At 34.6% G+C, this 27,984-nt stretch overlaps 3 protein-coding genes across 4 annotated transcripts; all 3 read left to right on the top strand.

Moving 5' to 3' along the window:
- Nucleotides 1–960: 960 nt before the first annotated feature.
- On the top strand, nucleotides 961–13,582 carry LOC100176441 (glycine dehydrogenase (decarboxylating), mitochondrial-like). Its single transcript, XM_002120498.4, has 21 exons — nucleotides 961–1,236; nucleotides 1,852–1,930; nucleotides 2,425–2,563; nucleotides 3,011–3,102; nucleotides 3,417–3,567; nucleotides 4,507–4,654; nucleotides 5,115–5,311; nucleotides 6,115–6,317; nucleotides 6,806–6,945; nucleotides 7,489–7,569; nucleotides 7,900–8,000; nucleotides 8,224–8,412; nucleotides 8,687–8,767; nucleotides 9,527–9,728; nucleotides 10,103–10,252; nucleotides 10,760–11,020; nucleotides 11,349–11,438; nucleotides 11,782–11,892; nucleotides 12,216–12,330; nucleotides 12,783–12,928; nucleotides 13,157–13,582. Exons 1-21 carry the CDS (start codon nucleotides 1,039–1,041, stop codon nucleotides 13,277–13,279), a joined length of 2,997 nt encoding a protein of 998 aa, XP_002120534.1. The 5' UTR covers nucleotides 961–1,038; the 3' UTR covers nucleotides 13,280–13,582.
- Nucleotides 13,583–14,116: 534 nt separating this feature from the next.
- On the top strand, nucleotides 14,117–25,625 carry LOC100181902 (alpha-mannosidase 2C1). 2 transcript variants are annotated; one of them, XM_002119493.4, is made up of 23 exons: nucleotides 14,117–14,311; nucleotides 14,614–14,745; nucleotides 15,369–15,566; nucleotides 15,899–16,076; nucleotides 16,339–16,534; nucleotides 17,028–17,134; nucleotides 17,564–17,674; nucleotides 18,049–18,258; nucleotides 18,531–18,568; nucleotides 18,970–19,027; nucleotides 19,299–19,390; nucleotides 19,650–19,827; nucleotides 20,308–20,496; nucleotides 20,870–21,041; nucleotides 21,397–21,476; nucleotides 21,882–22,099; nucleotides 22,400–22,556; nucleotides 23,064–23,200; nucleotides 23,598–23,714; nucleotides 24,108–24,187; nucleotides 24,487–24,643; nucleotides 24,980–25,075; nucleotides 25,430–25,625. In XM_002119493.4, the coding sequence occupies exons 1-23, from the start codon at nucleotides 14,202–14,204 to the stop codon at nucleotides 25,533–25,535; spliced, it is 3,117 nt and encodes a 1,038-aa protein (XP_002119529.1). In that variant the 5' UTR covers nucleotides 14,117–14,201; the 3' UTR covers nucleotides 25,536–25,625. The 2 variants fall into 2 exon arrangements, with proteins under 2 accessions (XP_002119529.1, XP_026690398.1); XM_026834597.1 differs by having other exon boundaries at nucleotides 14,154–14,307.
- Nucleotides 25,626–25,923: 298 nt separating this feature from the next.
- LOC100178756 (creatine kinase, testis isozyme-like) lies at nucleotides 25,924–27,978 on the top strand. The gene has a single exon (XM_002120097.4). The coding sequence runs from the start codon at nucleotides 26,749–26,751 to the stop codon at nucleotides 27,883–27,885; it is 1,137 nt and encodes a 378-aa protein (XP_002120133.1). The 5' UTR covers nucleotides 25,924–26,748; the 3' UTR covers nucleotides 27,886–27,978.
- Nucleotides 27,979–27,984: the final 6 nt, after the last annotated feature.

The following is a 27,984-nucleotide window of genomic DNA, read 5'->3' on the forward strand; positions in this document are numbered from 1 at the left end:
ATGTGCTACTATTGGGGTATGGTTCCTATAAGCTAAATGTAGAAAAAATGTGTTATTATTGACTCCCCAAATAAGTTTATCTATACGTATTTTGAAATTCGAACAAATTGTATTCAATCTGGGAATTTACCGATAATTACGTCATAAACAAAAAGAGGAAAATACAAAGATTATGTCTGATGATGACTCCAGGTTAGAAATGTAGTTTGTAAAAGATAAATTACTCATTAAACTATAATTTAGCATTTAAACTTTGCCTAGATATGTATAAAAGCGTATTTTTTCATCGCGACCAAAGAATATACATAGCACAGCCTATTTTTCGCTGCGAACAGCGAAAAACACCCGCAGGGTATCATCGCCCATCGGCAAAATGATAACATTTTCGAGAAATTTGAACCGATTTAGGAGTTTAATGCATACCAAAGGTATCAGTATATTAACTCGATATGTGGTAAACACTTAACTATTATTGAAGTTTCCCTCTGTTTGACGTCATCGTTGATGTACGTCACACCGCTCACGAACAACAAAAATCGTGTGTGCGGCAGACGTATGTAAACACAAACATTAAAAGTTGTTTGTCGCGAGAGCGCGGTAACACAAAGCAAATTTCAAAACAGGATATAGTTGTTATGGTTGATTGAAAGATGTTTGGTAGAAATTAATTGTGATTTTTCTGCATTTCTTGTTGTGTTATTCAGTCAATGTAAAACTTAACATTTTGTTTATTGCATAGCCTATATAAGTTATAAAGGTTTTCCAAATGGGGCAAAAGTTTATGGTCAATATTTAATATAACTTGGTAGTCGGTTAAGTCAGATAAATGCCTATAAAACTACCAACTAATGCTTTAACAGAACATCAGTGTTATAACAACTGTCATTGCTATGCCATGCGAGGATAAAAAGTTACATTCATTACTTTAGGTTTTTAATTTACAAACCACTGTTTTATAGATCTTTTATAATGTTCATCTGTGCTGTATAAAATGTTCTAACACCAAAGTCGCAGAACTTATTATCTCAAGTCCTAAACATGCATGGTTTAAAACATGGAAAGATTTTACTTGGCTACCAGAAGCTAATTCGGTCAAGTATTGGTCGTAATATCTTATGCTCGAGGTGCATTTCAACTCTTCATTCTATTTTCCCAAAGCACGAAAACTTTGCTATAAGACACAATGGACCTAGCAAAGAGCAGCAAGAACAAATGCTTAAAGCCATTGGTGTCAAGGTATTTATATAGTTCACCAAATGTTGGGTGCAACAACCACGCTTTATATTTTGCATTCTTTCCCACACTTTTCATCCATAGCGTGTTTTAACAACTGTTGTTTTGCTATTGAGTACCATTTCCCAAAGAGATAAATAAAAATTATGTTATATAATGATAATAACTTCTAATTGTCTCTTTAATTAAGGTAGCGATGATTAAAGAGAAACTTAAACAGGCACTGAAATACAGAATTTACTTTTATAGAATAGGCCAGTGCTCTTCAACCGCATCAAAATATGCCAGGGGTGCACCAGTACAAAAGTGTATACAAGGGTGCATCACAAACTTCAACAATTTTCAGCAATAATACTCAGTTTTGAACATTTTTAACAAATTTAGCCTTTTTTTTACAGTTTTTTTTATATGAATTCTATATCTTGCATCACAGGGAATTGCGAAACGTTATTAGTTTTACGTTAAAGCAATCAGGGGTGCATGAGTTTGTTGCAACAACTTTAGGGGTCCACCAACCCAAAAAAGGTTGAAGAGCACTGGACTAGGCTATAAAAATTACCTTCTACTTGTCTCTTCGTATGGCCTAGCTTTTAAAATTTAAACAAATGTTTTTCACAGGACACCGAAGACATGATAAATCAAACCATACCAAAACAAATAAGATTAGGGAAGGATCTGGATCTAGAGGACACTGTTTGTAAGTCATTAAATTATGTTTTATAATGTATCTAGTGTAAAGGCGAAAATTTTAATGACATGACACGTATAATAATAATGATGTCTGTATTTCGTAGCCAATATGAAAACATGTGATTTATTTGTCAAGCTTGTATTAAAGTTTAAGTTGGCTTTATGTATATGTATGTGTTTTGTACTAACAGTAAGTTTATAACCATAATGATTGTGTAAACTTACTAGATATGAAAATGAAATTATACACAGTGATTATATAATTCAATTGGTGGCTATATTATATGTTTTTTAGTTTGTTGTGTAATGCCGAAACAGGTTATAAGAAATGATTCTTATCTATGTCACAGGAAATACATATAACAACAAACAATCATCACAACAGGACTGCGTTTGTTTTGTTTCTACTACCTTTGTAAAATGCGTAACTGATATACAATTCAATTGTTTTTTATGTATTTTAGCAAATTTATTCACGTTATTTTGATTTTTTTTTCTTAGGTGAAAATGAAATTCTTGATCGTTTGAATTTGATAGCAAAACAAAACAGATGTGATTGGAGATCTTTTATTGGAATGGGTTATTATAATTGCTCTGTTCCACGAACTATTGTTCGAAACATGCTGGAAAACCCTGGATGGTAAAATGTTAGATGATAGATATTCCATTTTTACCATGGTTGGTTTTAATGGCATCACTTAACAACTGATCCAACCCAGTGGTCACTATTGGGTTGTCCAAATTGCCAGCCATACATAAAATCATTCTTCTAAAAAATAATCTACCACAAAGTTACTTTTTCAGACATTTTAAAGATTATTGAAATTTATTTATATGTACATTACTTTCTGACAGTAATACAACAAGTTGTGTGGTGTATAGCACAGTAACAACTAACAACATTCCATGGCCTTACTTCTGTGCCACACACTTTAGTTAACAGTCGTGGCACAGAGGTACTGTCAGACCGAATGTAAAATGCCACTGGCCTCTGTTGTTTTATAGACAAGATCCTGTGGCTATGCAAGTGTATTTTACTTTAATAATCCCCATGTGTTATATATAGTGCTTATAACGAACATTTCAGGTCCACACCTTACACACCATACCAACCTGAATTAGCCCAAGGAAGACTTGAAAGTTTAATTAACTATCAGACAATGGTTGTGGATATGACAGGTAAAGAACTTATTATAACACCATGCAATTTACCAAAAAAGCTGATATTACTTTTATTTAGGGTGGCATTACCTATGTCCCCTATAGGTCCCCTGTTGTTGCTATTTCTGTGTTTTTTACAATTATAAGTATATACTTAGAAATTAGAAAACAGTTGTAGAAAATCTCTTCACTTTTTTAATTTACACAAAAAGAAATTACATAGGTGAGGTCCTAGTCCCATCCAAACACTTCTACTGCGTAAATTTTTACAAAAAAATCTTTTTGCAATATATTTGTATTACTTTAAATTTTCCAACACATTTTTTCACAAGGGCTTGACATTGCCAATGCGTCTTTACTTGATGAAGCAACTGCGGCAGCCGAAGCAGTTTCGCTTTGTTTCCGTCACAACAACAGACGAAAGTTTTATGTGGACGAGAAAATTAATCCTCAGGCTTTAGAAGTAGTTCGAACTCGCGCACAGTAAGAATTCAATAGGCCCATTGTATGTATTCTATATTGTAATTTGCCACCAAGGCATGCTTGTGGGTAGTCTGGTGCACATGCTCTAATCCAAAAGTGAATCTTAATCACATATTAAGTTATAATTTTGAAATACATTTTTAATGTCAAATATTATTTAACTTTTATAAAATGTGAAACTCTTGCCGAAATTTAATGTTAAATCTTATGTAAATTATTATTGTACTATCTTTTTAATGTAAGATTTTTGACAACTCTATGTAATGTATATATAAACAATGTGTGCTAAAATTCCAGTTTACAAACCTTATTTAAAATACAATGTATGACTCATTTAAGTAATTACCATAAGACTTCCTGCATATGTGAAAGTGTCCATACTGTATTTCAGACCTCTGTATGGTATGTTTTGTAACAGGCTTGCTCTTTTTGTTACATTATTCATGTCCCACAGCCCCCTAAATTCACATACTACAGTATTATTGGCCCCAACCAATCTCTTCCAGAGTATTTTGGCCCAAGTATCTTAAATAATAACTTCCCATAATAATATACACCTCTCTTTCTACAGCAGCTTAAATTATTAATCCTACCAAATATTTTTCCCACTCTCCCCACTATTTTACCCTGTTACCTTTATATTCCATAGGTGCATATTTTTTAGGGGTTAAAACACATTATGTAACCCTTATTTTAGAAATTAAGGTTACACCCCCCCAGGCACTCATTATTATTTATCAGTTGTTCCCTATGGTATCATGTATCTACAGATTCTATAACATAGATTTCGTATACTTTGACTGCCAACAATAGTTACTTTGAAAAGCACCGTTTTTCGTTTAGCGCTCCGTAATAAAATATTGTATAAATTTTCTGTTCTAACACCAAACCCTGCCTCAAAATCCGCCACTGCTTTAACATAGCACACTATCTTAATAGGTTAATTGGGGTTGAGATCTTTGTTGAGAACATTGAGAGGATGGATTTCAGTTGTCGTGACTTCAGTGGTGTGCTGATACAATACCCCAACACTGAGGGAAGAGTGTTTGACTTTTCCCATGTAATTGAAGATGCCCATACACATGGGGTGAGTCAGATTATTATGGTATTGATGAATTTTATGCATAGGTGCTTCGTGGTGCATAAGAAGGTTGTGGTATGAAGGATTGGCATTTCACGCATAGGTGCTTATCTGCTTGCTATTTATGCATAGGCTTTGTTCTGTTTGTTGTGTAGTCCTATTATATATGATGTCATGTTGTATGGCAGACATTGTGTCAGCTCTTTAAGATCGAAAAAAATAACAATTTCCAGAAGATTTAATTTTTTCCTACTCATAGGCGGATTTATAATATTTCAGCGAGTCATCTAGTATGGCAAACTTGGTCTATTTTCAACAAAGTGTCAGAAACACACTATGTTTTTCATACTAGATGAGCAGTTCAAATATTTCTTACAATATGCATGGTGGCAGAAGTGATATAAAAATAAACGAAGAGAGACCGAACATAAGCAAGTTACTTACACCATGTTTCAAACCTTTCCAGTCTCTGGTGGCTTGTTCCACGGACCTGCTTGCACTTGCACTTCTAAAATCACCTGGTGAATTAGGTTGTGATGTGGCATTGGGTAGCAGCCAGAGGTTTGGTGTCCCACTTAACTATGGTGGACCTCATGCTGCTTTCTTTGCTGTAAGAAATGACCTCAAAAGACTAATGCCCGGCCGCGTGGTAGGGGTCACAAGGTAAGCTGCTAAGTTTCTAAGTAATATAACATCTTGTAATTTATTTAACTAGATTCCGCTTGACAGTAGGCATTATACATCATCATACTCATAGATAGTGATTACAATATTACATCGTAGACCATAATGCAATCCTCTATTAAATTAACTAGAATCTATTTTTATTAACTAAAATAAAAAATAACTGGAATCTACACGGAACTGATGACTATATTATATAACATATTTATGGCGCAATGAGTTTCAATCTTTTTAAGCAATTTTAAACACTGTACTACAGTATACAGATAGTTTCATGAATGATTTAAAACACAATAAAGGAAAGCGACTTGGTTGTTTTGTTTATAATTAAATGCATGCAATAAAGAAGCAACATTTTTATATATAGTAGAGTGGGGGAAGATGGGACATATTTAACGCATTATATCCAAATAGCCTGATTATGTTTTAAACAATGAACAACGGTCTGTGAAAGTCGTGAAGATACGGTTTTATAATTCATTGAATGTACTTTGTTTACAAAGCAAATGAAAAGGGAAAAATAAACGAAAAAATGTCCCATCTTCCCCCAACCTACTATACATATTGGTAAAGTTTACATATATTACTAACGCCATGGTAAAGTAGTCGCTTATGGGTTGTCTAAATTGTTCACCATATGTTATGAAAATTATAAAAGCCAGTACAAACAAGTTACATACATGGTAACTCATAGGCAGGCTTGAGGTTTATGAAACAATCCATCTGTGTTATAGTAATCATTGCTCCGCCACACAAGGATAAAAAATAAATCTTTTCTACAGAGATGCCCATGGTAAAAAAGTGTATCGCCTCGCATTACAAACAAGAGAGCAGCACATTCGTCGAGCAAAAGCGACATCTAACATATGCACAGCTCAAGCACTACTTGCTAATATGTCCGCCATGTTTGCTGTGTATCATGGACCTGAAGGAATCAAACATCTGGCAAACAGAGTCCATAACGCTGCATTACTACTTGCACATGGTGGGTATTAGTTATTGAAATTAAAAATAAAATAGTATTTTTAGTAAATTTTAATTTTCTATAAATACTTTTTTTTTGGGAAAACCTGTAGCTGTCGTTTCTTTGTTTCTGTTTTTATTAAAGAAAACAGACTTATTTTTGTGGCAGTTTGTATACATTTAATAGGTAATCCTCATTTTTAAAGTTCTTTGTTTGGAAAGTAAAACCTCATTCATACTAGTCACTAGTCAGCATTACTTTTACACTTACCAAATACATATTAAAAAAACCTGGTTACAAGTTGCCGCATATGTGAATTAGTGGGTCATTTTTTTAAAACCCAAAAGATTTGGACAACCCATTAGTTGTCAATTAATGTCTTGCCCATGGACACATGCACCCACAATGGTAGCAGCGACAGGCCTTGAACCTGTAACCTCTAGGTTAGAAGCAGGCATGCTAACCATTGTGCAACACATATATTTACCTGCTACCCACCATTACACCAGGTATACACAAAGCTGGCCACTACCTTGTGCATTCTGACTTCTTTGATACAATCATGGTACACATGACATCAGGGGTGCATGATATTTACCGAAGGTCTGGAGAGAAGAAAATTAACCTTAGAATTTACAATGGTTGTAAGGTAAGTGGCAAGGGTGGGACTTGAACCCTGTATTGTGATATCGTATTGACTTTAAATCACAATAATTTATGATAGAGTGTAGTGAAGTTTATGTATAATTTACCATGCAGTATATTCATTGAATTTTTGTCTTGTTCAAATTACATTGTTTTACATTACAGTGTAGGGAGAGAATATATGTATAGTTTACACTGCAGTATTATATATATTAAATTTATGTTGGTGTCAAATCACTTTAATTTACATAATATTGCAGCATAATCAAGATATTGTTATTTGCATTATGCATACAACATTTATTAAATTTTTTAACTTTACTGTAAATACTTTTAGTTGCTTAATCGGAAAATGAAATAAACTATATATAGATATATTTCTAGTTGTTTAAACTCATAGCATTAAGCTGGTGTTTTAATTAATAATTAAAAATTACCACATATATTGTGTATTACTGTAACACTGCTAAATAGTCTACCAACACCTGTCAATCAAATTCTTACCCATCAGCATTAGAATTCCACATAACATCTACTTTACCTTTAGATTGGTGTAGCGTTGGATGAGACCGTAGTGGAACATGATTTGGACGATTTACTTTATGTGTTTGGTTGTGAACAAACTGCAGTAAGTTGATATTTTGTTTATGAAAGTGTTTTGTTATGATACTTGTGAATTGAGTTGGCTCAATCTTGTTTATGTTATTCAGCATTCTTATGCATAATCAATGCTAGTATCATACAAACCAGTGTTATATATACTTTACATTTTACTGGTAAATGTAAAATCAAAAATTTACCAGAAAAAAATATATTGTTATTCCATATACGACAGTAGTTATTGGTACCCAATGAAATATTGATTAAAAGTATGACAATTTTCCAAATTCTCAATATTTTATTACAGGGGAAACCCATGTTAATAAATATGTAAAAAACTTGTAACATTTTGATGTAGGCTGAATTAGCTGCAGAACTTGGTGGGAAACTTGAAGGCCATCTTAGTGAATCTCCACTTAGAAGGAAAACCGACTTTTTGACGCACCCCATATTTCATAAGTAAGTCTAATGGGCCAGATTTGGCCTATTACCCTGGACTTCTAATGTACTGAATTAGTTCTTATGCTGCCAGGCCTAATATAAATGAAAACCAAAAGCTGTCATGCCTAATAAATGTGACATTATTTTAAATATAAAAAATAAAAAAATAAAATATTGAATTTTGAATATTATGTTAACTATTCCTACCAGGTCTTTAAAAAATGTCATTGTTTTATACCAGATATCGCTCTGAGACAAACATTGTTCGATATATGAAGAAATTGGAGAACAAAGATGTCTCTCTTGTTCATTCTATGATACCACTTGGTTCATGTACCATGAAGTTGAATGCTACAGCAGAGATGGAACCAATATCTTGGAGGGAGTTTGCTAATATTCATCCTTTTGTTCCTATTGACCAAGCAAGGGGGTAAGATGTGCAAATATATATATATATAGTAAGGTGGAAGAAGATGGGACAACTGTGGTACATAATATTCAAATATTGTGTGTTTTAAACGATTAATAACGGTCTATGGGGGTCGTGACTCGTGAGGATACGGTTTTATAACTCTATATGAAACAGGAAAAATAGAATGAAATAGTGTCCCATCTACCACGCTCTACTTAATCTTATATAACTTACAAATAACAAAAAATAGAAAAATTATAAAGCAGAAAAATGATAATCACATATTACACAGATACCAGGAGCTATTTAAGGAGCTTGAACGAGACTTATGTGAAATCACTGGGTACGATAGTATCTGCTTCCAACCGAACAGGTAATTAAATTAATTCTTATGATAATGATTTACAGTTAGTTTCCTTAAATTACAAGTGAGGTATTTTTGACTTTTTGAATTTTTTTTGTAAACACCATTTTTATTTTTTTTAATTTTAACACAAACGCTATTTAAAACTAGTTCTATTAAACAAAAAGTCAAATAAAGTGAATTTTTTAACTTCTTGACAATTACACAAAATTAAGTTACAGTTTTTAGGTAAAAACGTTACTATATTTAAAAAGTGTAACACAATACAAGTTAGATTATTGGTAATACAAATTACCACTAAAATAGAATTAATAATAATCTTAAATGATAGCCTACAAAACCATTTTAATAGCTTTAAAATGTTAGTCTGATCACTGTGACATTTCCCTTTACCCCCAAAGGGCATCTATGTGTGTATTTTTTCCTATATACAGATTAAACCATAAAATGATTATGTAATCTTTGACCTTAATTAAGTCAATACTTGCAGTTCAAACTAAATGCCATGTACCTTGTTGAAGTGCTACACAGGTTAATAGCTGGTTGTAAATGTATTACCGGTCAATTACATTATATTGCTGAGGTTTATGCTATGATGTAATAATGAGTGTATTGTTTTGGTTCATGACAACAAACATCTATTTGTTTGGTAACAGTGCTATTTTCATATGAATCATGAAAACATTAGATTTCACAGAATTGGCCCATAACCCCAAAGCCATGGCTTATAAGAAGATTAATAATAATACTTAAATCTTTTGTTTACAGTGGAGCACAGGGTGAATTCACTGGACTTGCAGCAATTAGGGCTTACCACAAATCTATTGGAGAAAACCAGAGGTCAGTTTGTCTCATTCCTACCTCTGCACACGGCACCAACCCAGCCTCTGCACAAATGTGTGGCATGAAAGTGGTGCCAGTGAAAGTGGACAAGTCCGGTTCAGTGGATTTATTGGACCTACAAAAGCTGGTGAGATTAAATTGTGTTTATTAATATTATGAATAAATATAACTTGCTTTATCCTCGCGTGGTCAGAAAAGTGTTATAATACACCTTATGCCAGCTTATGCAAGGATAAAGCAAGTTACATTCATTTATTATGATACACAAGCAAAATAACAATACATCGAAAGATGACTAAATTTTTTAATTAAAAAAAAAAAAGATGACTTAAATTAAAAAAAAGAATTATGATAAACAAATATGGAAGTTATGTTAAAGATTAGTTTCAAACGCCATAATTTTAACCTCCAGGCTTATAAGTACACTATAAATTATGATATCAGTATCTTATTGATGACCATAAATTGAAAAATGAAGTTAAATTTCAATTTAACCTCCAGGCACACAAGTATGCTGCTAACCTGTCAGCCATCATGCTAACCTACCCCTCCACTAATGGTGTATTTGAAGAAGGGATTCGAGAAACATGTGATATGATTCATGAACTTGGCGGGCAGGTGTATGTGGATGGAGCTAATATGAATGCACAGGTATGTAACTGCATACTTTTGCTGCCAAGCATATTATACTGATACTTGTATTTTGACTCTTCTGGCACAGGTTTTGGGTTTTACTGACTATTGTATTCTATGTGGGTGGGGTTCTACAGCAAACATGTCATTGGACCTGAACTTTAGGACAGAGTTGGCTTTTAGTGTTAAATACTCTTTCTATTACTTTAATGTTTTTTCACTGATAAAAACATGCACATTTACTGGCAATTGCTTTTACTGGCAACCCAGTGGTCAGAAAATCATTCATAAAGTTATTTACATAGTAACTTGTAAGTGGCACGAGGTGTTAGAAACAGAACACTTGTGTTATAACGACTGTCGTTTAGGGCCACGCGATGATCAGACAAGTTACATTTATTTACATTGGTAACTTGTAGGCAAGTAGGAGGTGTATAAAACAACACCCGCGTTGTCACAAACTGTTTTTTTCCAGCCATGCAAGGATAAAGCAAGTTACATTTCATTTACATTCTATCTTTATAGGTTGGTCTATGCAGACCTGGTGACTATGGTAGCGATGTATCCCATCTCAACTTACACAAGACCTTCTGTATACCCCATGGGGGTGGGGGGCCTGGTATGGGACCTATAGGGGTCAAAAAGCACCTGGTACCCTTCCTACCCACTCACCCTGTGGTGCCACCACCTGGATCCTTAGTTTCAGATGCTCGGCCACTAGGTGTAGTAAGCGCTGCACCGTGGGGCTCTGCTTGTATTCTTCCTATCTCGTGGACTTATATTAAGGTATAATGTGTTAGTATGCAAATTTCCTCTGCCAATAATTTAAAAAAATTAATAATAAAAATTTGTCTTGGAAAATAAGTAGCTATTATAAAAAAGTTTTATAAAATAAGATTTATAGCAGGAAAAAGTCTTAAATCAGAAAAAAAATCTTATAAAGTAACAAAAAATGGTATTTGTTTGGCAGTGCTGCTGTCTGTGTTACTGTTTGCGCTAAGTTATGTGGTAAACTGGTATAGTATTGTGGCATTTTTATAATAAAAACTTTCTTAAAGCTTTTTTCATATTGTGAAATATGGCCTGACTTATGTAATACATGTTTCCTTCTTAGTTAATGGGAGCTAAAGGATTACGAGAAGCATCGGAGATCGCGATATTAAACGCAAACTACATGGCCAAGAGGCTGGAAGGACATTACAACGTGAGTTTGTACTTTGTAATATAGTTTTTTATAATTCTAGTTTCACTGTCATATAGCATTACCATTTCTAAGTATGACGGCGTTATTCAGTGGATCCTCTTGTATAAAAAAACGTAATGTACAGTTATTGAGTCATGCCAGGTAGCAACAGTAACAAAATATTTTAATATTTTCTTCATTCAAATTGCTTTATAATGTTAAACAGTAAACTATAATCTATTTTTTGCATCCTTACCACATTTCTGTACCACTATAATCTAATCTCAATGTGTGTAGTTTTTAAATGATATTGAAATGTGATATAAGTTTTAAAGATCGTTTGTAAATACCGCATTTATTGCAGATTCTATACACTGGTACAAATGGTTTTGTAGCTCATGAGTTCATTATTGATGTTCGTGGATTCAAAGCAACAAGTAATGTAGAAGCTGTTGATATCGCTAAGAGGTTGCAGGTGAGTTTTGTCAACTATTTGATCAGAATTTATGTTCCGAACAATTTGTTTGATCATGAGCATGAGGTGTATAAGTTGGTGTATAAGGAGCCACCTCTATTATAACTGAACAGTGAGCATAAGATGTGGAAATACATTATGTATGTTCCTTAAATGAGAATACTCTTAACACAAACATTGCATTAGCATACTTTAGTTTTTTTTTTTAATTTAAAAAGAAAAAAAGACAAAGCATAACCTAAGCATTCTCTATTTATAAAATTACATCTCTATTTTTGCCACCATTTAAACATAGTGATGATGTGTAATATTTCTCCACACAGGATTATGGGTTCCACGCCCCTACAATGTCATGGCCAGTCACCAACACACTAATGATTGAACCAACTGAAAGTGAAGATAAAGAGGAGTTAGATAGATTCTGTGACGCCCTAATTTGTAAGTTGTCACTTGTATATTATGTTATGTGCTTTTGGACTAATGGACTTTCATTGATTTTTATTTTTCACATAAACAAAAAATACTTACCAAATTTTATAACTGTATCCTCATGACTCTTAAATAGAGTTGTTAATGGATAAAAACTTTAAGGATATATGGGATGATTTAATTGTATCCATGTTAGTTTTATCTCTTTTTTACTGGATACTCTGACAAAATGGCTAGCGCGCATGCCTCTAACCTATAGGTTCCTGGTTTAATTTTTGCTGCTGTTACCATTGTGGGCATATGTGTACTTGGGCAAGATACTTAACGACAATTGCTCCAACCGAGTAGTCACTGATGGGTTGTCCAAATCGTCAGCCGTACAACCTGTGTTATAATTGCAGTGACTGTTTTTGCCGCGCCATGCAAGGGCAAATAAGTTACATTAATTCTTTAATTTTTAGCAATAAGAAAAGAAATCAAAGACATCGAAGATGGAAAGGTAGATAAAGAAATCAACATGTTAAAGATGGCACCTCATACATTGGAAAGTGTATCCGCAGATAACTGGCAACAACCATATACTCGTAAACAAGCTGCTTTCCCATTGGTAGGCATGGATGGGGTGTTTGTATTTAGAATTAGTTTTTTTTAGAAATATTACATGTTTTTCGAAAATGATCGTATTTTTTACAAAATGGGAAAAAATATATAGGTGTTTTTGATAGAATTTTGGTCAAACAGAAGATAAAGAAAACTGAAATTCTATAATACTGAAAATGATTTTTACTTTCAAAAGCTAAATTACCAAAATAGCATAAACTTGACTTTTGTTTAGCCGTATCTCAAACCTGATGACAAAATGTGGCCATCTACTGGTAGAATTGATGATATTTATGGCGACAAAAACTTATTTTGCACCTGTCCTCCCATGGAGGCCTATGAAGAGGAAGAAGAATAAATCCTTCAAGATTTGGATTTACGTATCCTGACGTCTGCGTTAGATTGTTGCACAGTCAGCGTTGTAAAAAGCATTGGTTTATTTATTGTTTGAGTTTGTTATTTTTTCATTCTCAGCTCTACATAAGGAATTGTCTGAGTGGTTACTGTGCCTTGTTATTTACACCACTACAATTTTACCTTGTATGTACCAAGTCATCACCTTTGGTGACCTTTATACAAAGCATGCACTAATCCTAGTTATTTTGCGCTGCCTCGAGTTCGGTGTTTCAAGTTAACTGAAAACAAAATAACACAGTAAGAAGTCTCGTCCTTATTTATTACAAAGTAAAAAAATAAATAGGGACAGGTATATTTATTTATTATTAAATGAGAAATATATTTTCTCACATAGTTCGTTGGATTTGATTTTTTCGATTAGATATTTTGTAGCACTTGACCTATAATGTTATTCGGTATTTTAAAGCTTATGCGCATTAGATCGGACCCAGATTCAAGGAATTTATCACAGTTTAAAGCGGCTGGGGTTTTGTATGTCATTTTGCTTACGTTGTATGTGTTGATAATTAGAAAACTAGTTCCAGTTTGATTCCGCGAAAAAACAGGCTGCGTCATATTGGGATTCCCCTAAAGCAAAAAACATACAAATTGTTGTTTTCGGTCAGGACGTTTTACTGAAAATACGTAACCAAATATCATGCGTATGTATGGTATGACATCTGTATATTACTTAAATATAAGGGTCGGTGGTACGTAAACTTAGGCTAAGAAACGGTAAACGTATAATGTTTAAAGAAGGGATAAATTTGCGACGCTTTTTGTCAGCAGTCAGCACGAGTAAATTGTCCAAGTTATTTATGTAAATTTAACGCATTGACTGTTTGCTTAAGAGAGCACTTGTTCACTAATTTTTGTATAAAAGTATGGTTGACATTTCGTCAACCGTTGTGCCAAAAAATCGAAGATGTACGTTAGAGAGAATAGAAAAGTTCATTTCAAATCATTATTTTACCGATGTCAATATATTTGGCAGGTAAGAAAACTATATAAATGGGTTTGGTAAAGTAAAACATATCTGCTCTTTGGTAATAATTGGCTGTTACTGACTTTTCACCTTTATTTTAATATGTTCATTTATGAAGCAGTTTATTTTGAACTATTGGTAGACTTTTTGGGGGGCTTTTTTCAACCATGATAGTACATAATTTTTATCCATAGTTAATGTGCTTTCTTCATTCTTTAAATAACATAATCCTCGCTATTGCTAAAAAGAGATAAATTAATAGTTATGTTTCGTCAACCCAAATTTGAACTATTTTGTTGTTGTCTTTTTAGGTTAAATCGCTCAAGTGAAAACATTGAAAACATTCTACATTATGGACCAACTGACAGAATACCAATATCAGCAGCTATTCAAGATTTATCAGCTTTCAAACCTGTTAAAACTGGAGATTCTTTTGGACCTACGTAATATGTTTATTGTTATATTTGCTGTATGAATATTGAATAAACATTGTTAAAATACAGTTAAACCCCAAAGACCACATTGTTTAATGCATCAAATATTGTATAGTTTGGCTCTGCTTCTTTGCATAGACACCTGATACCAAGGATAAACTTGGTTTAAAGTATAGACACATAGCAATAATGACATCTCAATCATTACGCATTTTATCCTGCACCATACAAGTCACCAAGCATGCAACTTTAACAGTGTTTATCTTTTAATATTATTATTGTAAATAAAAAAGTTACATATGTGGTAGTTGGTAAGCCGACATGGGGTGTATGAAACAGAACGTCTGTGTTATAATGACTGTCATTGTCCTTGCCATGCAAGGATGAAACGTATTACATTTATTTATCTAGATTAATATATGAATCTTTATCGAATTATCCTGCTACAGAAAGAGGAATAGGTTCCATTTATTTGGTCCCTTTAAATAGTGCATGTCCGCTACGTCCACTATGTCCGCTATATCCACTATAACCACTCTGTCTACTATGTCCACTATGGACATAGTGGACATAGCGGACACGCACTAATTTTAGGGACCCCCATTTAGCCATTCATTCATATCCTTTTCCAGTTTCAGCACCCATTGGTTCATCCTTTCTTTTGAGGTCCTGTCATCCTGGAAAGATGAAGATGTTGAGCTGGAGTGGGACTCTGGATGCGAGGCAATGCTGTGGAGAGATGAGGTCCCTGTCTTCAGTTTCACTCCTCGGGAGGATGAAGGATGTAGGAAGAGTTATAGATTATCAAAAGAAGAGAAAGAACAAAAAAGGTAAGTCTTTTTGTAAAATCATTGTGAAAATGATATGCAACTACAGAGGTTATAGGTTCAAGACTCATCATGTAAAACCATTGTAAATGACTGTGTCCCTGGGTAAGCCACTTATCTGCAATTGTTCCAACCCAGTGGTTACTTCTGGGTTGTCGTAATTGTCAGTCCAGCTTCTGCATTGAACATCCCTTAAAATTACCCACCTAGTTACATATGTGGTAACTTGTAAGCGAGCACAATGTGTATAAATCACAACACGCGTATAGTCGTATTATAACCACTGTCATTGCCCTGCCACGCGTGAATAAAGCAAGTAACATTTATTCACACAGGTTACAATATGTGGTGGAAATGGCTTGCAATCGTGAACTTGGGGAAGGCAGTCCCACCATGATAAGCCCCCCTGATATGAACAAGAAGTTTTCTCTCAATAAAGTGAGAATCAACGTGAAAAATAAAGACTTAGAAGCAATTTTTCTTGACCTGCAAGTACTCTATGATATTACTAAGGTGGGGTTTGTATATGTGCCTAACCTTAGTGCGCCTGTCTCTAACCAAGTGGTAATGGGTTCAAGGCTTGTTGCTGCTATGATTGTTGGCAATTGTGTCCTTCGGCAATACACTTAACGACAATTACTCCAACCCAGTGGACACTAATGAGTGATTGAAAATAAAATCCCCCTCCCAAAAATGTATTTACATATGCTTGGTAGCAGAAGTTACAGAATATTTGGTGATATTGATATACATGTGACAACCTATTCAATTTTAGACACTTGGTGAGAACAACCAGCGAGGTATTGAAGCGATGTTTGTTGGAAACCAAATCATAAACACCCTAGTGACGCAGGATTGGTCAGATCATGCTGTGAAGGAATCACATGATTTATCAAAATCATATTTTAGTGAAAGGAATCATAAACTTCAACATCACGTGCACGCCATGGGACATTGCCATATTGACTGTGGTATGTGGGTAGTTGGCAGTGGTTTAAAGTTTATGTTATTGTTTCACTATTGTATTCTATGTGGGTGAGATCCTGCAGTGCGGCCGACTATGGGTCATAGGATATACCCCATTACCCCAACACCCATGGCTCTAGACCAGGAATGGCCCATTACCTCAACACCCCTATGTTAATGTAATGGCAAGCTTCACGATGCTGCATAAAATGCATTCTTTTCTATATATAAAAAGCAATTAAAAAGAGTTCAAATACTACCCACTGGAATTGTGGCTTTGAGAAAGACCCTCCTCCTGGCTGTTACTCCAACCCTGTGGTCACCAATGGGTTGTCTAAATTGTCAGCAATACATAAATCACCACAAAGTTACATGCGTGATAGGTTGTAAGGTGGCACGAGGTGTATGAAACAAAACATCTGTGTCATTACTGTCATTTTCCACACGCGGATAAAGTAAATTACTTTCATTTATTCATTCATAAATGAATATTTTTAGCATGGTTATGGCCATACAGTGAAACAAGAAGAAAATGTGCCAGAAGTTGGGTGTCTGTGTTGAATATAATGAAGAGATATCCTGATTTTACCTTTGTGTGTTCCCAGGTTAGTCTTTTTTGTTTATACATGTTTTTCTAATACATAAAAACAAATAATACACCTAAAAAATAATCATTCAAAAAGTTACGTATGTGGTAACTCATAAGCGGGCACGAGGTGTATTAAACAGAACATCTGTGTTATAAGAACTGTTCTTGCCCTGCCATGTGAGGGTAAAAAGTTTCATTTAATCTGTGTGAGTGGCCAAACAGATATGACAATGAATGCAACTTCTATATCTTCATGTGACGGGCAATATGTGCCTGGTATATAATTGGAAAGTGAATTTTCTGCCTTGCATTAATTAGTAAATGTTAGAACTAGTAAATTAGATTTGTTTTATAGGAATGTGTGTCTAGTTATCCCTGCCTCCCCTGTGGTTTAATAAGTTTGGTGCCCATGATTGCAGTTATGATTATGTATTTGTGATAACAGGCACAGCAATTTGCTTGGGTTAAATCAGATTACCCACAACTGTTTGAAGAAATTAAGTCCCAAGTTAAGAATGGGAGGTTTATTCCTGTTGGCGGAACGTGGGTGGAAATGGTGAGTTGTTTAAATAAACATTATTTATGTATATTGTTGCTACCAAGCACCCGGTATGTTATGCTTAGTCAGGGAAGAATTTTAAAAGAAAACTCCAAGAGCTTGCAACAATTGGCTAGAAGAGTAGAAAACTAAAAATCAACAAAAAGTCAAGATTGCCAGTCAAAGGGCTAGTAACAATTACAGATATAAAATATATGGTAAATGTTTATTTTTTTGGACTAATAAAAGCCCATACCAAATCCAGTGATTCCATTTATTGCGATTTTTACAGACGCTGTTTATTTTAACTTTCGTGTCACCATTAGATCAATTTTCATTTTTTGTTCAATACGAAAACACCAAAACCCACTACTTTAATTATCACCACACAGGATGGTAACCTTCCAAGTGGTGAGTCAATGATGATGCAGTTCTTCTACGGACAAAAGTTTTTCCGAGAAGAATTTGGGATAACGTGTGACGAGTTTTGGTTGCCCGACACTTTTGGTTATTCCGGAAATTTTCCGCAAATCATGAAAGAAAGTGGAATCGATTGTTTCTTAACGCAAAAGTTGTCGTGGAATTTGGTCAACAAGTTCCCTGTGAGTGGCTGTTCGGATTATTTCTGCTTTTGCTATTTGTTGCATATTTTATTCTATGTGGGTGAGGTCCTTGTCAAGGACCTGAGATTTGGGCCAGATTTGGCCCGTTAGCGCAAAAATTTGTTACATGTTACAAAACATTTTTTTGTTACAAAACATTTCAACTCCATATAAAACAAGTTTCCTGAGAGTAGCTGTTCTGTTTGTATCTACTTTTGTAATTAAATGTATTTTATATTTTAACTTTTTATGACAAATGTTTTTTTTTCTAGCATCACACTTTCTATTGGCAAGGAATTGATGGAAGCAGGTAAGATGTCAGGAGTCAGTATGTTAAAATATGGCATAACTACAACAAATCTATACTGTGTTACTTCTGCTATCAGGCATAATGCAAATAATCTTTCAAGGATGGTATGAAAAACGTAGTGTTCTTCCAACTTTGGTCTGCTGTCTGGCAAAACTTAGGTCATCATTTAAATCTATACATGTGTTATATGGTAAAAGGGCATGCTTGTCATTATAATGTTCTGCATCCAAATAGCAAAATATAAAAACTATAATAATATAATAACTTTTATTTGTCTCTTTGATTACTGTAGCGATGATTTAAAAATAAAATGACAGATAACGATAAAACATCATATCTGTTACATATAAATTATTTGATATAATAATGTGACTTGTTACATAGTGTTAATATATTTGCAGACAACTGACCCATTTTCCACCCGGGGAATCATATGGGATGTCTATGAAAGCTGAAGAGGTGACATATTTTATAAATTTAGTGTTTTATAAATCAAAACTAAAAAAAATTAAAAAGCACACAAAAGTAATTACCCGCAAAGTTATATGTTGTAACTCGTAAATAGCCAAAAAACACACAAAAAAATAATTACCCACAAAGTTACATATGTGGTAACTTGTGAGCACTAGTTACCACACATCTAACTTTGTATGAAACAAAACACCTGTGGTATAACGGCAAATCGATTCAATTAAGATATATCTTTCTGCTAAACACAACTTGTTTGCAGTTAATGAAAACATTAACCAACCATAAAGACAAGGGGAGATCAGATTCATCAATATTTCTATTTGGGTTTGGTGATGGTGGTGGTGGACCAAAGTATGTTAAGTGAATTGTAGTGGGACCATTATGCACAAAAGTGGGACCGTGCTAATCAGTGGAATTACTTTTTGTAGAAACATTGGATTTTAGTTTATATCGGTTTTGTGAAATTTTTTTTGCATGAATCTTGCTATTTATTTGATTTTTATAAAGCAGTTTATATTTACCTTTTAAATATCAATAATATTCTTTAAAAATACATTTTTGTCGCTGTGACTTCTTGTTATATAATATCTATTAAAACTCTATGCAACAGTGACTTCATGCTTGAACGATTTGAACGAATGAGAGACACCGCTGGTTTGCCTCGAGTTGAAATGTCAACCCCGAAGAAATTCTTTCAAGAAGTTAAAACAAAAAGCTCTAATCTTTGCTCATGGGTTGGAGAATTATTTCTGGAGCTTCATAATGGAAGTTACACAAGTCAAGCTATGGTAAGGTTTGAATGAATGTAACTTACTCGTGTGGCGGGCAAGGACAGTTCTTATAACATAGGTGTTCTGTATACACCTCAGGCGCGCTTACAGGTTACCATGTATGTAACTTTGTGACTGACTATTTTTGAGATTTTTTTATACTTTTGTATACAAGCCAGACTTGTTTTGATTACTTTACCATTAGATCAGTTATGGGCAAGCTCTTTTGGTGTCTGGTTCCATATTAGGTGTTAAGATACTGGGTTTGATGCTTGATACTGATACCATGTGGTATTGGGCCTTGGGCAAGACATCTAACATACTTCACTTATGAGTTGTACCACCCTGTGTGTTCGGCCAACTTTTACCTACGTCTGAGGCCTAATGATGTGCCACACTAAACGGTCTCACCTACATAGAATAGACAAGGTTGTATTCTGTAACAGAAATACTCTGTGATTTTTTCTCTTATTTATGATGCATTTTAATTTTTTCCAGATAAAGAAACAGAATCGCAAGTGTGAGGTGTTGCTTCATGATTTACAACTATTGTGTACAATGGCTTGGTGCTGTAGTAGGTACAATGGAAATAAATACGATTACCCACACAAAGAAATTGATGAAATTTGGAAAAAGTTTCTTCTAAACCAGTTTCATGATGTGCTGCCCGGAACGTCCATAGAAATGGTATAATATTTGTAAAAAAGATTTCATTCTTTTTAGTAGCGTTAAAAATGATAAAGCTGATAAAGATAAGCTCTGTCATGGCTGTTTCCTAAAGGCATGTAAAGTTAAAGGGGCAAATTTCTGTTATATTATTGAATCTAACTTATTTATCCTTCCCTGGCGGGGCAACGACAATCGTTATGTTACAGGTATTCTGTTTTATATACCTCATGCTCGCTTAAACTAAAACCTTCTGTAATTTAAGAATTTTAACTTTGATTTTAACTTTTTTAAATTTCTGATGTTTTTTTTTTTGTCATCCAGCAAGACTTGCATTTTTATACCAGATAAACCACAAAAAGATTACTTTTGATCGATTAATTTTTATATTTAGGTAACTACAGATGCTTTGAAGTTGTATGATGAAGTAATTGCAACTGCGGCAATGCTAATGAAAAAAGCTAAGGGTAGTTTAGGATTTGGAGATCCTGGTGGTGTGTGCCCTGTGGTCATCAACACATTGCCATGGAAACGAAAGGAGGTCATAAGTGTTAAGAGAGAACTTGGTAAATTTGTGTAGATTTGGTTAATTTTTATAAAAGTACTTTAAAATGTAGATTTTTATTATTTTTATGTTTTTTGGCATTTTTTGCATTTATCATTGTGCCTTTCTGCTTGTTTAAAAAAGAACTTTGTAAATTGTTGTGGATTTAGTCAATGTTGTTAAGGTACTCCAAATATTGGACTTTTCATTATTTTTATGTCTTTTATTTGAATGTTTTTTCAAACATTTAATAATATTTGTCATTGGGCTATTTAAAGACATGCCTGTTTATTCATTAGCTTCACATCAGTTTCATTTTTTATTAAATTGCGTGTGTTTTGGTCTTTTCTTAATACTTTTCTTTGTATTTCCCGCAGCTTATATTGAGTGTCAGGCTACTGGGTATCAGAAGATCACTAATTGTAATTATACATCACCTGTGGTTGCACTGGAAATGGTAACTAAAAATAATCTCAACATGCATACTATAATGAGTAAAAAAGCATGATGCTTAGTTATTGAAATAGTTTTATCACAAGAAAAACTAAAAATACACGAGATTTAGATACTCGTATGTTTTTTTTTGATGGGGAAAAGGCTTTTCTAAAAGTGTGTTGGTAATTGTTAAAAATAAGATTAGGAAATATGGGATATTATTTGCTAACAATATCCATCTTACCCCACACTATGATATAACAATTTATCATAATCACTCAAAAAACTGAAAAAATGTACTTCAAATTTATCATAATCCCCCCAAAATTTTTTTTTAATTTTTTTTGTTTTTAAATGTTTAAAAAGTTTTTTTTATTTGTGTAAAGCACATACACTAATATAACACATGCACTAAATAATTTTACAGGAAAATGGTGATATGGTGTTGAGCAATGGTTTGATTGAATGTAGGTTTGATAAGTGTGGAAGGATGGCCAGTTTATGCATTATGACATCACAAAATGGTGTTATATGTAAACAAGAATGTGTGGCTAAGGATAAATATGCAAATCAGTTTGTTATTTTTGACGATGTCCCGCTATACTGGGATGCATGGGATGTTATGGATTATCATTTACAAACAGGGTAAGTTGGGATATTTTGTTCTAGGTTTGGTATTGTGGCTTAGTGGTTTAGGCACTGGTATAGAACTGAAAGTTACCGGGTTCAATGCTCAATGCTGATACTGATAAGCAATTTTGTTGCATAACTAAATAAAGATTTTCCAAAAAAAATGCAAAACATAATTAAGTTTTGATTGAAAACATGACATTTACCGGACATTGCAATAAAGAGTCATTAATCTAATGAAATTCCAAATTACCTGTCACAGAATTTTCACAAAATACATTACTATTTTTTGCACAACTATTCCGTGTTATTTAGGAAATATGTTACGAAACTGGTTGAACCTCTATGTATAAGTGGACAGTCCCAGTTACAAGCTTCATGCAAGTTTTCTTTGTTGGTTGGAAAGAAAAGTAAAATAACTCAAACCATATCACTGGATGTTGGATCTCCACTGGTTAAGTTTAAAACTGAGGTTGGAAATTATATTTTATAAAGCTTTCATTTTCAAATTAAATGAATGAATGAAACTTGTCTATCCTCGCATGTCAGAGCATGGACAGTCATTATAACGTTAGTGTTCTCTTTTGCACACCTTGTGCCAGCTTACCAGTTACCACATATGTAACTTTGTGGGTGATTATTGTAAGTTTTTTTTATTCCTCAAATGTATAGCTAACGATTACTCATAAAAATGTGTAGCGATTACTTATAAAGACTACTGGGTTAAGGCAATAGCTAGCAGTTTTTTTAACAAGTTAGTTTCAATACCAAACGGCGATTGCTCAAACCCAGTGGTCACTAATGGGTTGGCTAAACTGTCGGCCATACAGAAAAAAAGACACCCACAACATACATGGTAACTTATAAGCTGACACAAGCTGTATGAAACATCCAGGTTATAAGGTTGTTTTCCGGCCACATGGGGGGATAAAGTTCATTCATTCCATCTTATATACAACATTGTTTATTATTTGCATAGGTATCATGGCACGAAGATCACAAATTCTTGAAGGTTGAATTTCCATTGAATATCCACACTAATCGTGCAACTTATGAAATACAATATGGCCATATTGAACGACCAAACCATCAAAACACATCATGGGACTCTGCCAAGTATTAGCTATTCCATACCTATCAAAATACCTAGTTTTACACACAGCATGTGTATACAGACTGTTTTTTTGTTGCCAATTCCTTTCTTTCCGTTGTGTTAATTAACCTGATTTAATGTATTCGATAAAAAGATAAATAATGTATTATTTAGATAAATACTGTATTCGTTACTGTATTCGAAAAGATATTTAAAATTATGTTATTGTATAGCACTATAACATATATTTTACAAAAAAGCAGAGCTCCAGTAAATGGGCACATTCTATTCTGTATGGGTGAGGTCCGTGAGAACCTAGGATTGAGGCCAGACTTGGCCCATTACCCCCAAAAAATGGGCACATACATTGATGTGTTAAACATACCAAGCAAGGGTAAAATACAAATATTTTTATCACAGGTTTGAGGTATGGGCGCACAAGTGGGCTGATCTATCTCAACATAATCTTGGAGTTTCTATTCTAAATGATTCAAAATATGGATATTCATGTTTTGGGAATATGATGCGATTATCATTGTAAGTTATTTTGCATACTATATTTTGCAGATTCTACTTGAAGAACTTGGTTAATAAAAAGTTCATTTTTTGTTCATAAAAAAGCCAAATTTTTTAACTTCATATTTTTTTTGTTTATGAATTTTTCTGGTTTATGGACTTTTTTGTTTATTTGCTTCTCAACCTTTACGCCATGATTCCAAAGTAGGTCTGGATTAGTATTGATTGGGTTGTCTACCACTGAGGTTCACATACTCTATATAAAACTTTGTAATGGCTTACTTTTTACCACCAAGTAAATATTTTAATTGAGTACTTTGAATTTAATGTAACTTGATTTAGGTATCTTGATTTAAGACACAAATGCCCACAATGATAGCAGCGAAAAAAATTAACATGGGTCATTGTTTTTAGACTTCGTTCACCAAAATCTCCAGATGCGAATACAGATATGGGCGATCATGTGTTCACATATGCAGTCATGCCACATAAAGGTACAATTTGATTGAGCAGAAACTTTTTCTCATGTGAAATGTATAACTCGTGTGAAAAAGATCTTTTGAGAATTTTTTAATCTGATCTGTTATATTAAATGTTAGTTTAAGCTGAATAAATGTAACTTGTTTTATCTTTGCATAGTGGGGCAATTAAAGTCATTATTACACAGGTGTTCTGTTTCATACACCTCATTTTAACTTATTTGATGTTGTTAAACAGATGTATGAAATTTAGGCAATCCATAAGGTACCATTGGGTTGGAGCAACTTTGTATTTACCTTAATATAATTGACAGGTACATTCCAAGAAAGTGAAGTTATTCAGCAAGCATATCAGCTTAACTACCCCATGCTTGTTGATTATACCAGCAGTGGAACACTTGGTTATAGTTTTGCTAAAGTCTCAAGGAAGGAAATCATATTAGAAAGTTGCATGAAAAGTCAAATACATTCGTATGTTGTTTTTAAGTTTTAAAATAAGGCATTTGCTTATTCTTACATGACAAGGAAGTGACAGTCATTATAACACGTTTGTTCATATTTTATACACCTCCTGCCACTTACAAGTTAATAATTATGTAACTTGTTGGGTGATTGTTTTTGCTTGTTTTTTTTGTATGTGTGACAATTTGGACAACCTATTAGTGACTACTGGGTTTAGGGAAATACTGTTTATTTGTCTTGCCCAAAATCACGCACACACTCACAATAGTAGCATCGAACTGTGCATTTATTGTATTAGTAGCTGTATGTTTACAATCCTATTTATCTACTTTTGTTTTTTTGCAGGAATGCTATTCTTGTAAGGTTGTATGAAAGTTATGGAAGTTCAGTTGAAGATGTTACAATATCTTTCCCAAGTCTTAAAATTGAAAAAGTTAATAGGTTTGTATGTTGGGTGCAAACATTTAACCTAAAATAATTTTACAATGTCAGTTAATTGGAATTAATATCAATGTAAAAGAGAACTTCTGGCAGTTGTTTGTTGTATAATCTTAAAAAGGCATACCACTAAAAAATTAAAAGATTTGTATATGAATAGATAAAATGCTCAAATGTGATCCAAATGTATGTATGGCAGACAAAATGTCAGTCCTTCAAGATCACAAATCAAACAATTGCCAGAAGATCTCTTTTACACTTACAATGAACCTGTCGGCAAAACTATATAGCTATATATTGAATGTTTGCTAAAGTTAAATACAGATATGTAACTCTTCTCTTATTATTTTACTACAGGTGCAATACTTTAGAAGATCTTAAGGGGGAGGTTAAAGTTAGAGGAAATTCATTCACTGCTAATTTTACTCCTTTCCAAATAAAATCCTTTATTGTGCATGTTTAATTATATCTGTAATTAAAAAAATGCTTTTTTTTTAATATTAATTCATCTGCCCAAGTGCTACGGCATTTAAACTAAATTCTGTATTGAATGAATGAATAAATGTGACTTACTTTATCCTCGCGTAGCCGGTTTTGTGTATATTTTTACCTTTAGGCATAATTGGTCCTCTTGGCGCGAGTGCGCCTTTTTCTTCTGTTTCACTTACATTGCATAAGATCAGCAGTTCTCGTTGTGTGTATGGTGTAGTAGCGTTGCGTTGGTGTATTGGATTACCGTGGTTAGAACGTTGTTGTATTTGGTTACTGTGGTCAAGACTTTATAGTGTGATCGAGCGTTATTCTTACCGTTTTCTTATAGTAGTTTTTATATGCCATTAAACTGTTTAGAAATCCTACACCAGTCTGGTCAATCGTGGTAGGCCATTTGAGTAGCGTCCCGGACCACACTTTACGTAACAACTTTTGGCGATTCTGCCAGGACGCTGTTACCGTTTGACTGATGTAGGTGTTTCAGCACGACGATGAGCACGATGATAAGCACAATGACGAGCACGATGATAAGCACAATGACGAGCACGATGATGAGCACAATGACGAGCACGATGATGAGCACAATGACAATGTAGACGCCGGGGGAGCTAGCCTTCGTGCTGATGGGACCTGTTCCGAAAGCACAGCGTTAAACGGTTTGGGCTTTTGTGTGTAGTTTGCTGTGGCGTTCTTCGTATTGTTTCCTAGTATATCTTCCGTTTTATATTTGGCTTTTGTGTTGGGTTGATACGTCTCGCGATTGTTTCACCTTTAAGCATATAGGTGCTTTCGGAACAGGTGACGTATTTGCTGATACCTTTCGGTACAATGAATTTCGAACGCGACAGTTAATGGTAGCTGTAGCTTGGTCAAATGTCCCACGTAAAGGCAGTAGAGATTTCAACACAGCTGGCGGTAAACAAAACGCGGTAAAATGATTCTAATTGAATAAGGTCTGTCATTTCTAGCAAGCGCTGACAGGCCTGTCGTTCATTCAATAAGGTTCAACAACGTCGACAGCCGGTCGGGTATATAAGCCACACTCCAACACTGATTCTCTACCAGTAGATCGACTACCTTCCAGCAGCAAGAGCATCTCTAGCAGCAAGCTTCTTCCTCGCATAGCAAGTCAGCTTTTCCAGTGTTTATTATCTCTACGAGCAAGTACAACGACAAGGAACAGCATGCCGAACACCAACACTGCCCGCTACACCGCTAGTGAAGAATTCCCTGACCTATCCAAGCACAACAACCACATGTCTAGATGTCTCACCGAAGAAATCTACAAGAAAATGCGAGCAGTCCAGACTCCCAATGGTTACACCATTGACTCTGCAATCCAAACTGGCGTTGACAATCCAGGGCATCCTTTCATCATGACTGTTGGTTGCGTCGCCGGAGATGAAGAATCATACGAAGTCTTCGCCGACCTGTTTGACCCAGTTATCGAGGCTCGACACAACGGTTACAAGAAAACCGACATGCACAAGACCGACATCGATCCAACCCACTTGAAAGGAGGCACCAACATGGACCCAAAATACGTGCTTTCATCTCGAGTCCGCACTGGACGCAGCATCCGTGGCTTGTGTCTTCCACCTCACTGCAGCCGTGCTGAGCGCCGCAAGGTCGAGCAGATTTCGTGCGAGGCCCTGGCTAAGTTGGATGGCGACCTTAAAGGCAAGTATTACCCACTAAAGGGAATGAGTGAGGAACACCAGGATCAACTCATCAATGATCATTTCCTCTTCGACAAGCCCGTCTCTCCTCTTCTGCTCGCATCCAACATGGCACGTGACTGGCCCGACGCACGGGGAATCTGGCACAATGACAAAAAGAACTTCTTGGTTTGGGTGAATGAAGAAGATCATCTTCGAGTCATCTCAATGGAAAAGGGTGGCAACATCAACGAAGTATTCAAGAGATGGTGCACCGGTCTTCAACTTGTTGAGAAGTACATGAAGGAGAGTGGTTACGAATACATGTGGAACTCACATCTTGGATACGTCCTTACTTGCCCAAGCAACCTCGGCACAGGTGTGCGAGCTGGTGTGCACTTGAAGATCCCATTGATGTCCAAGTGTCCGCAGTTTGACGAAGTGCTTGGTAAACTTCGCCTGCAAAAGCGTGGAACTGGTGGAGTAGACACTGCTTCAGAGGGCGGTACATTTGACATCTCTAACGCTGATCGTATCGGTTTCTCCGAAGTTGAGCTTGTGCAGATGGTCATCGATGGTGTTGAGTTTCTCATCGAATGCGAGAAGAAACTTGAGAAGGGCGAGAGCCTCGAAAGCGACATTAAGGGCCTTAAGCAAAAATAGACCAGTGTCGCGTGTATTTGGTTGTTGTGACCCTATACGTGTATTTGGTTGTTGTGACATATATTTTGTGTGTGTATAAAACATTATTTGTCTAGTAAT

The sequence above is a fragment of the Ciona intestinalis genome, chromosome 5 (assembly GCF_000224145.3).
Source record: "Ciona intestinalis chromosome 5, KH, whole genome shotgun sequence".
Classification (NCBI taxonomy): domain Eukaryota; kingdom Metazoa; phylum Chordata; class Ascidiacea; order Phlebobranchia; family Cionidae; genus Ciona; species Ciona intestinalis.

Coding starts and splice junctions, on each gene's coding strand:
- LOC100176441 (XM_002120498.4), top strand. CDS start 1,039: ATGCATGGTTTAAAACATGGAAAGATTTTACTTGGCTACCAGAAGCTA. Junction 4,655..5,114: donor AAGATGCCCATACACATGGG/GTGAGTCAGATT, acceptor AAACCTTTCCAG/TCTCTGGTGGCTTGTTCCAC. Junction 8,001..8,223: donor ACGCACCCCATATTTCATAA/GTAAGTCTAATG, acceptor GTTTTATACCAG/ATATCGCTCTGAGACAAACA.
- LOC100181902 (XM_002119493.4), top strand. CDS start 14,202: ATGGTTGACATTTCGTCAACCGTTGTGCCAAAAAATCGAAGATGTACG. Junction 22,100..22,399: donor GATTATCATTTACAAACAGG/GTAAGTTGGGAT, acceptor CGTGTTATTTAG/GAAATATGTTACGAAACTGG. Junction 23,715..24,107: donor AATATGATGCGATTATCATT/GTAAGTTATTTT, acceptor CATTGTTTTTAG/ACTTCGTTCACCAAAATCTC.
- LOC100178756 (XM_002120097.4), top strand. CDS start 26,749: ATGCCGAACACCAACACTGCCCGCTACACCGCTAGTGAAGAATTCCCT.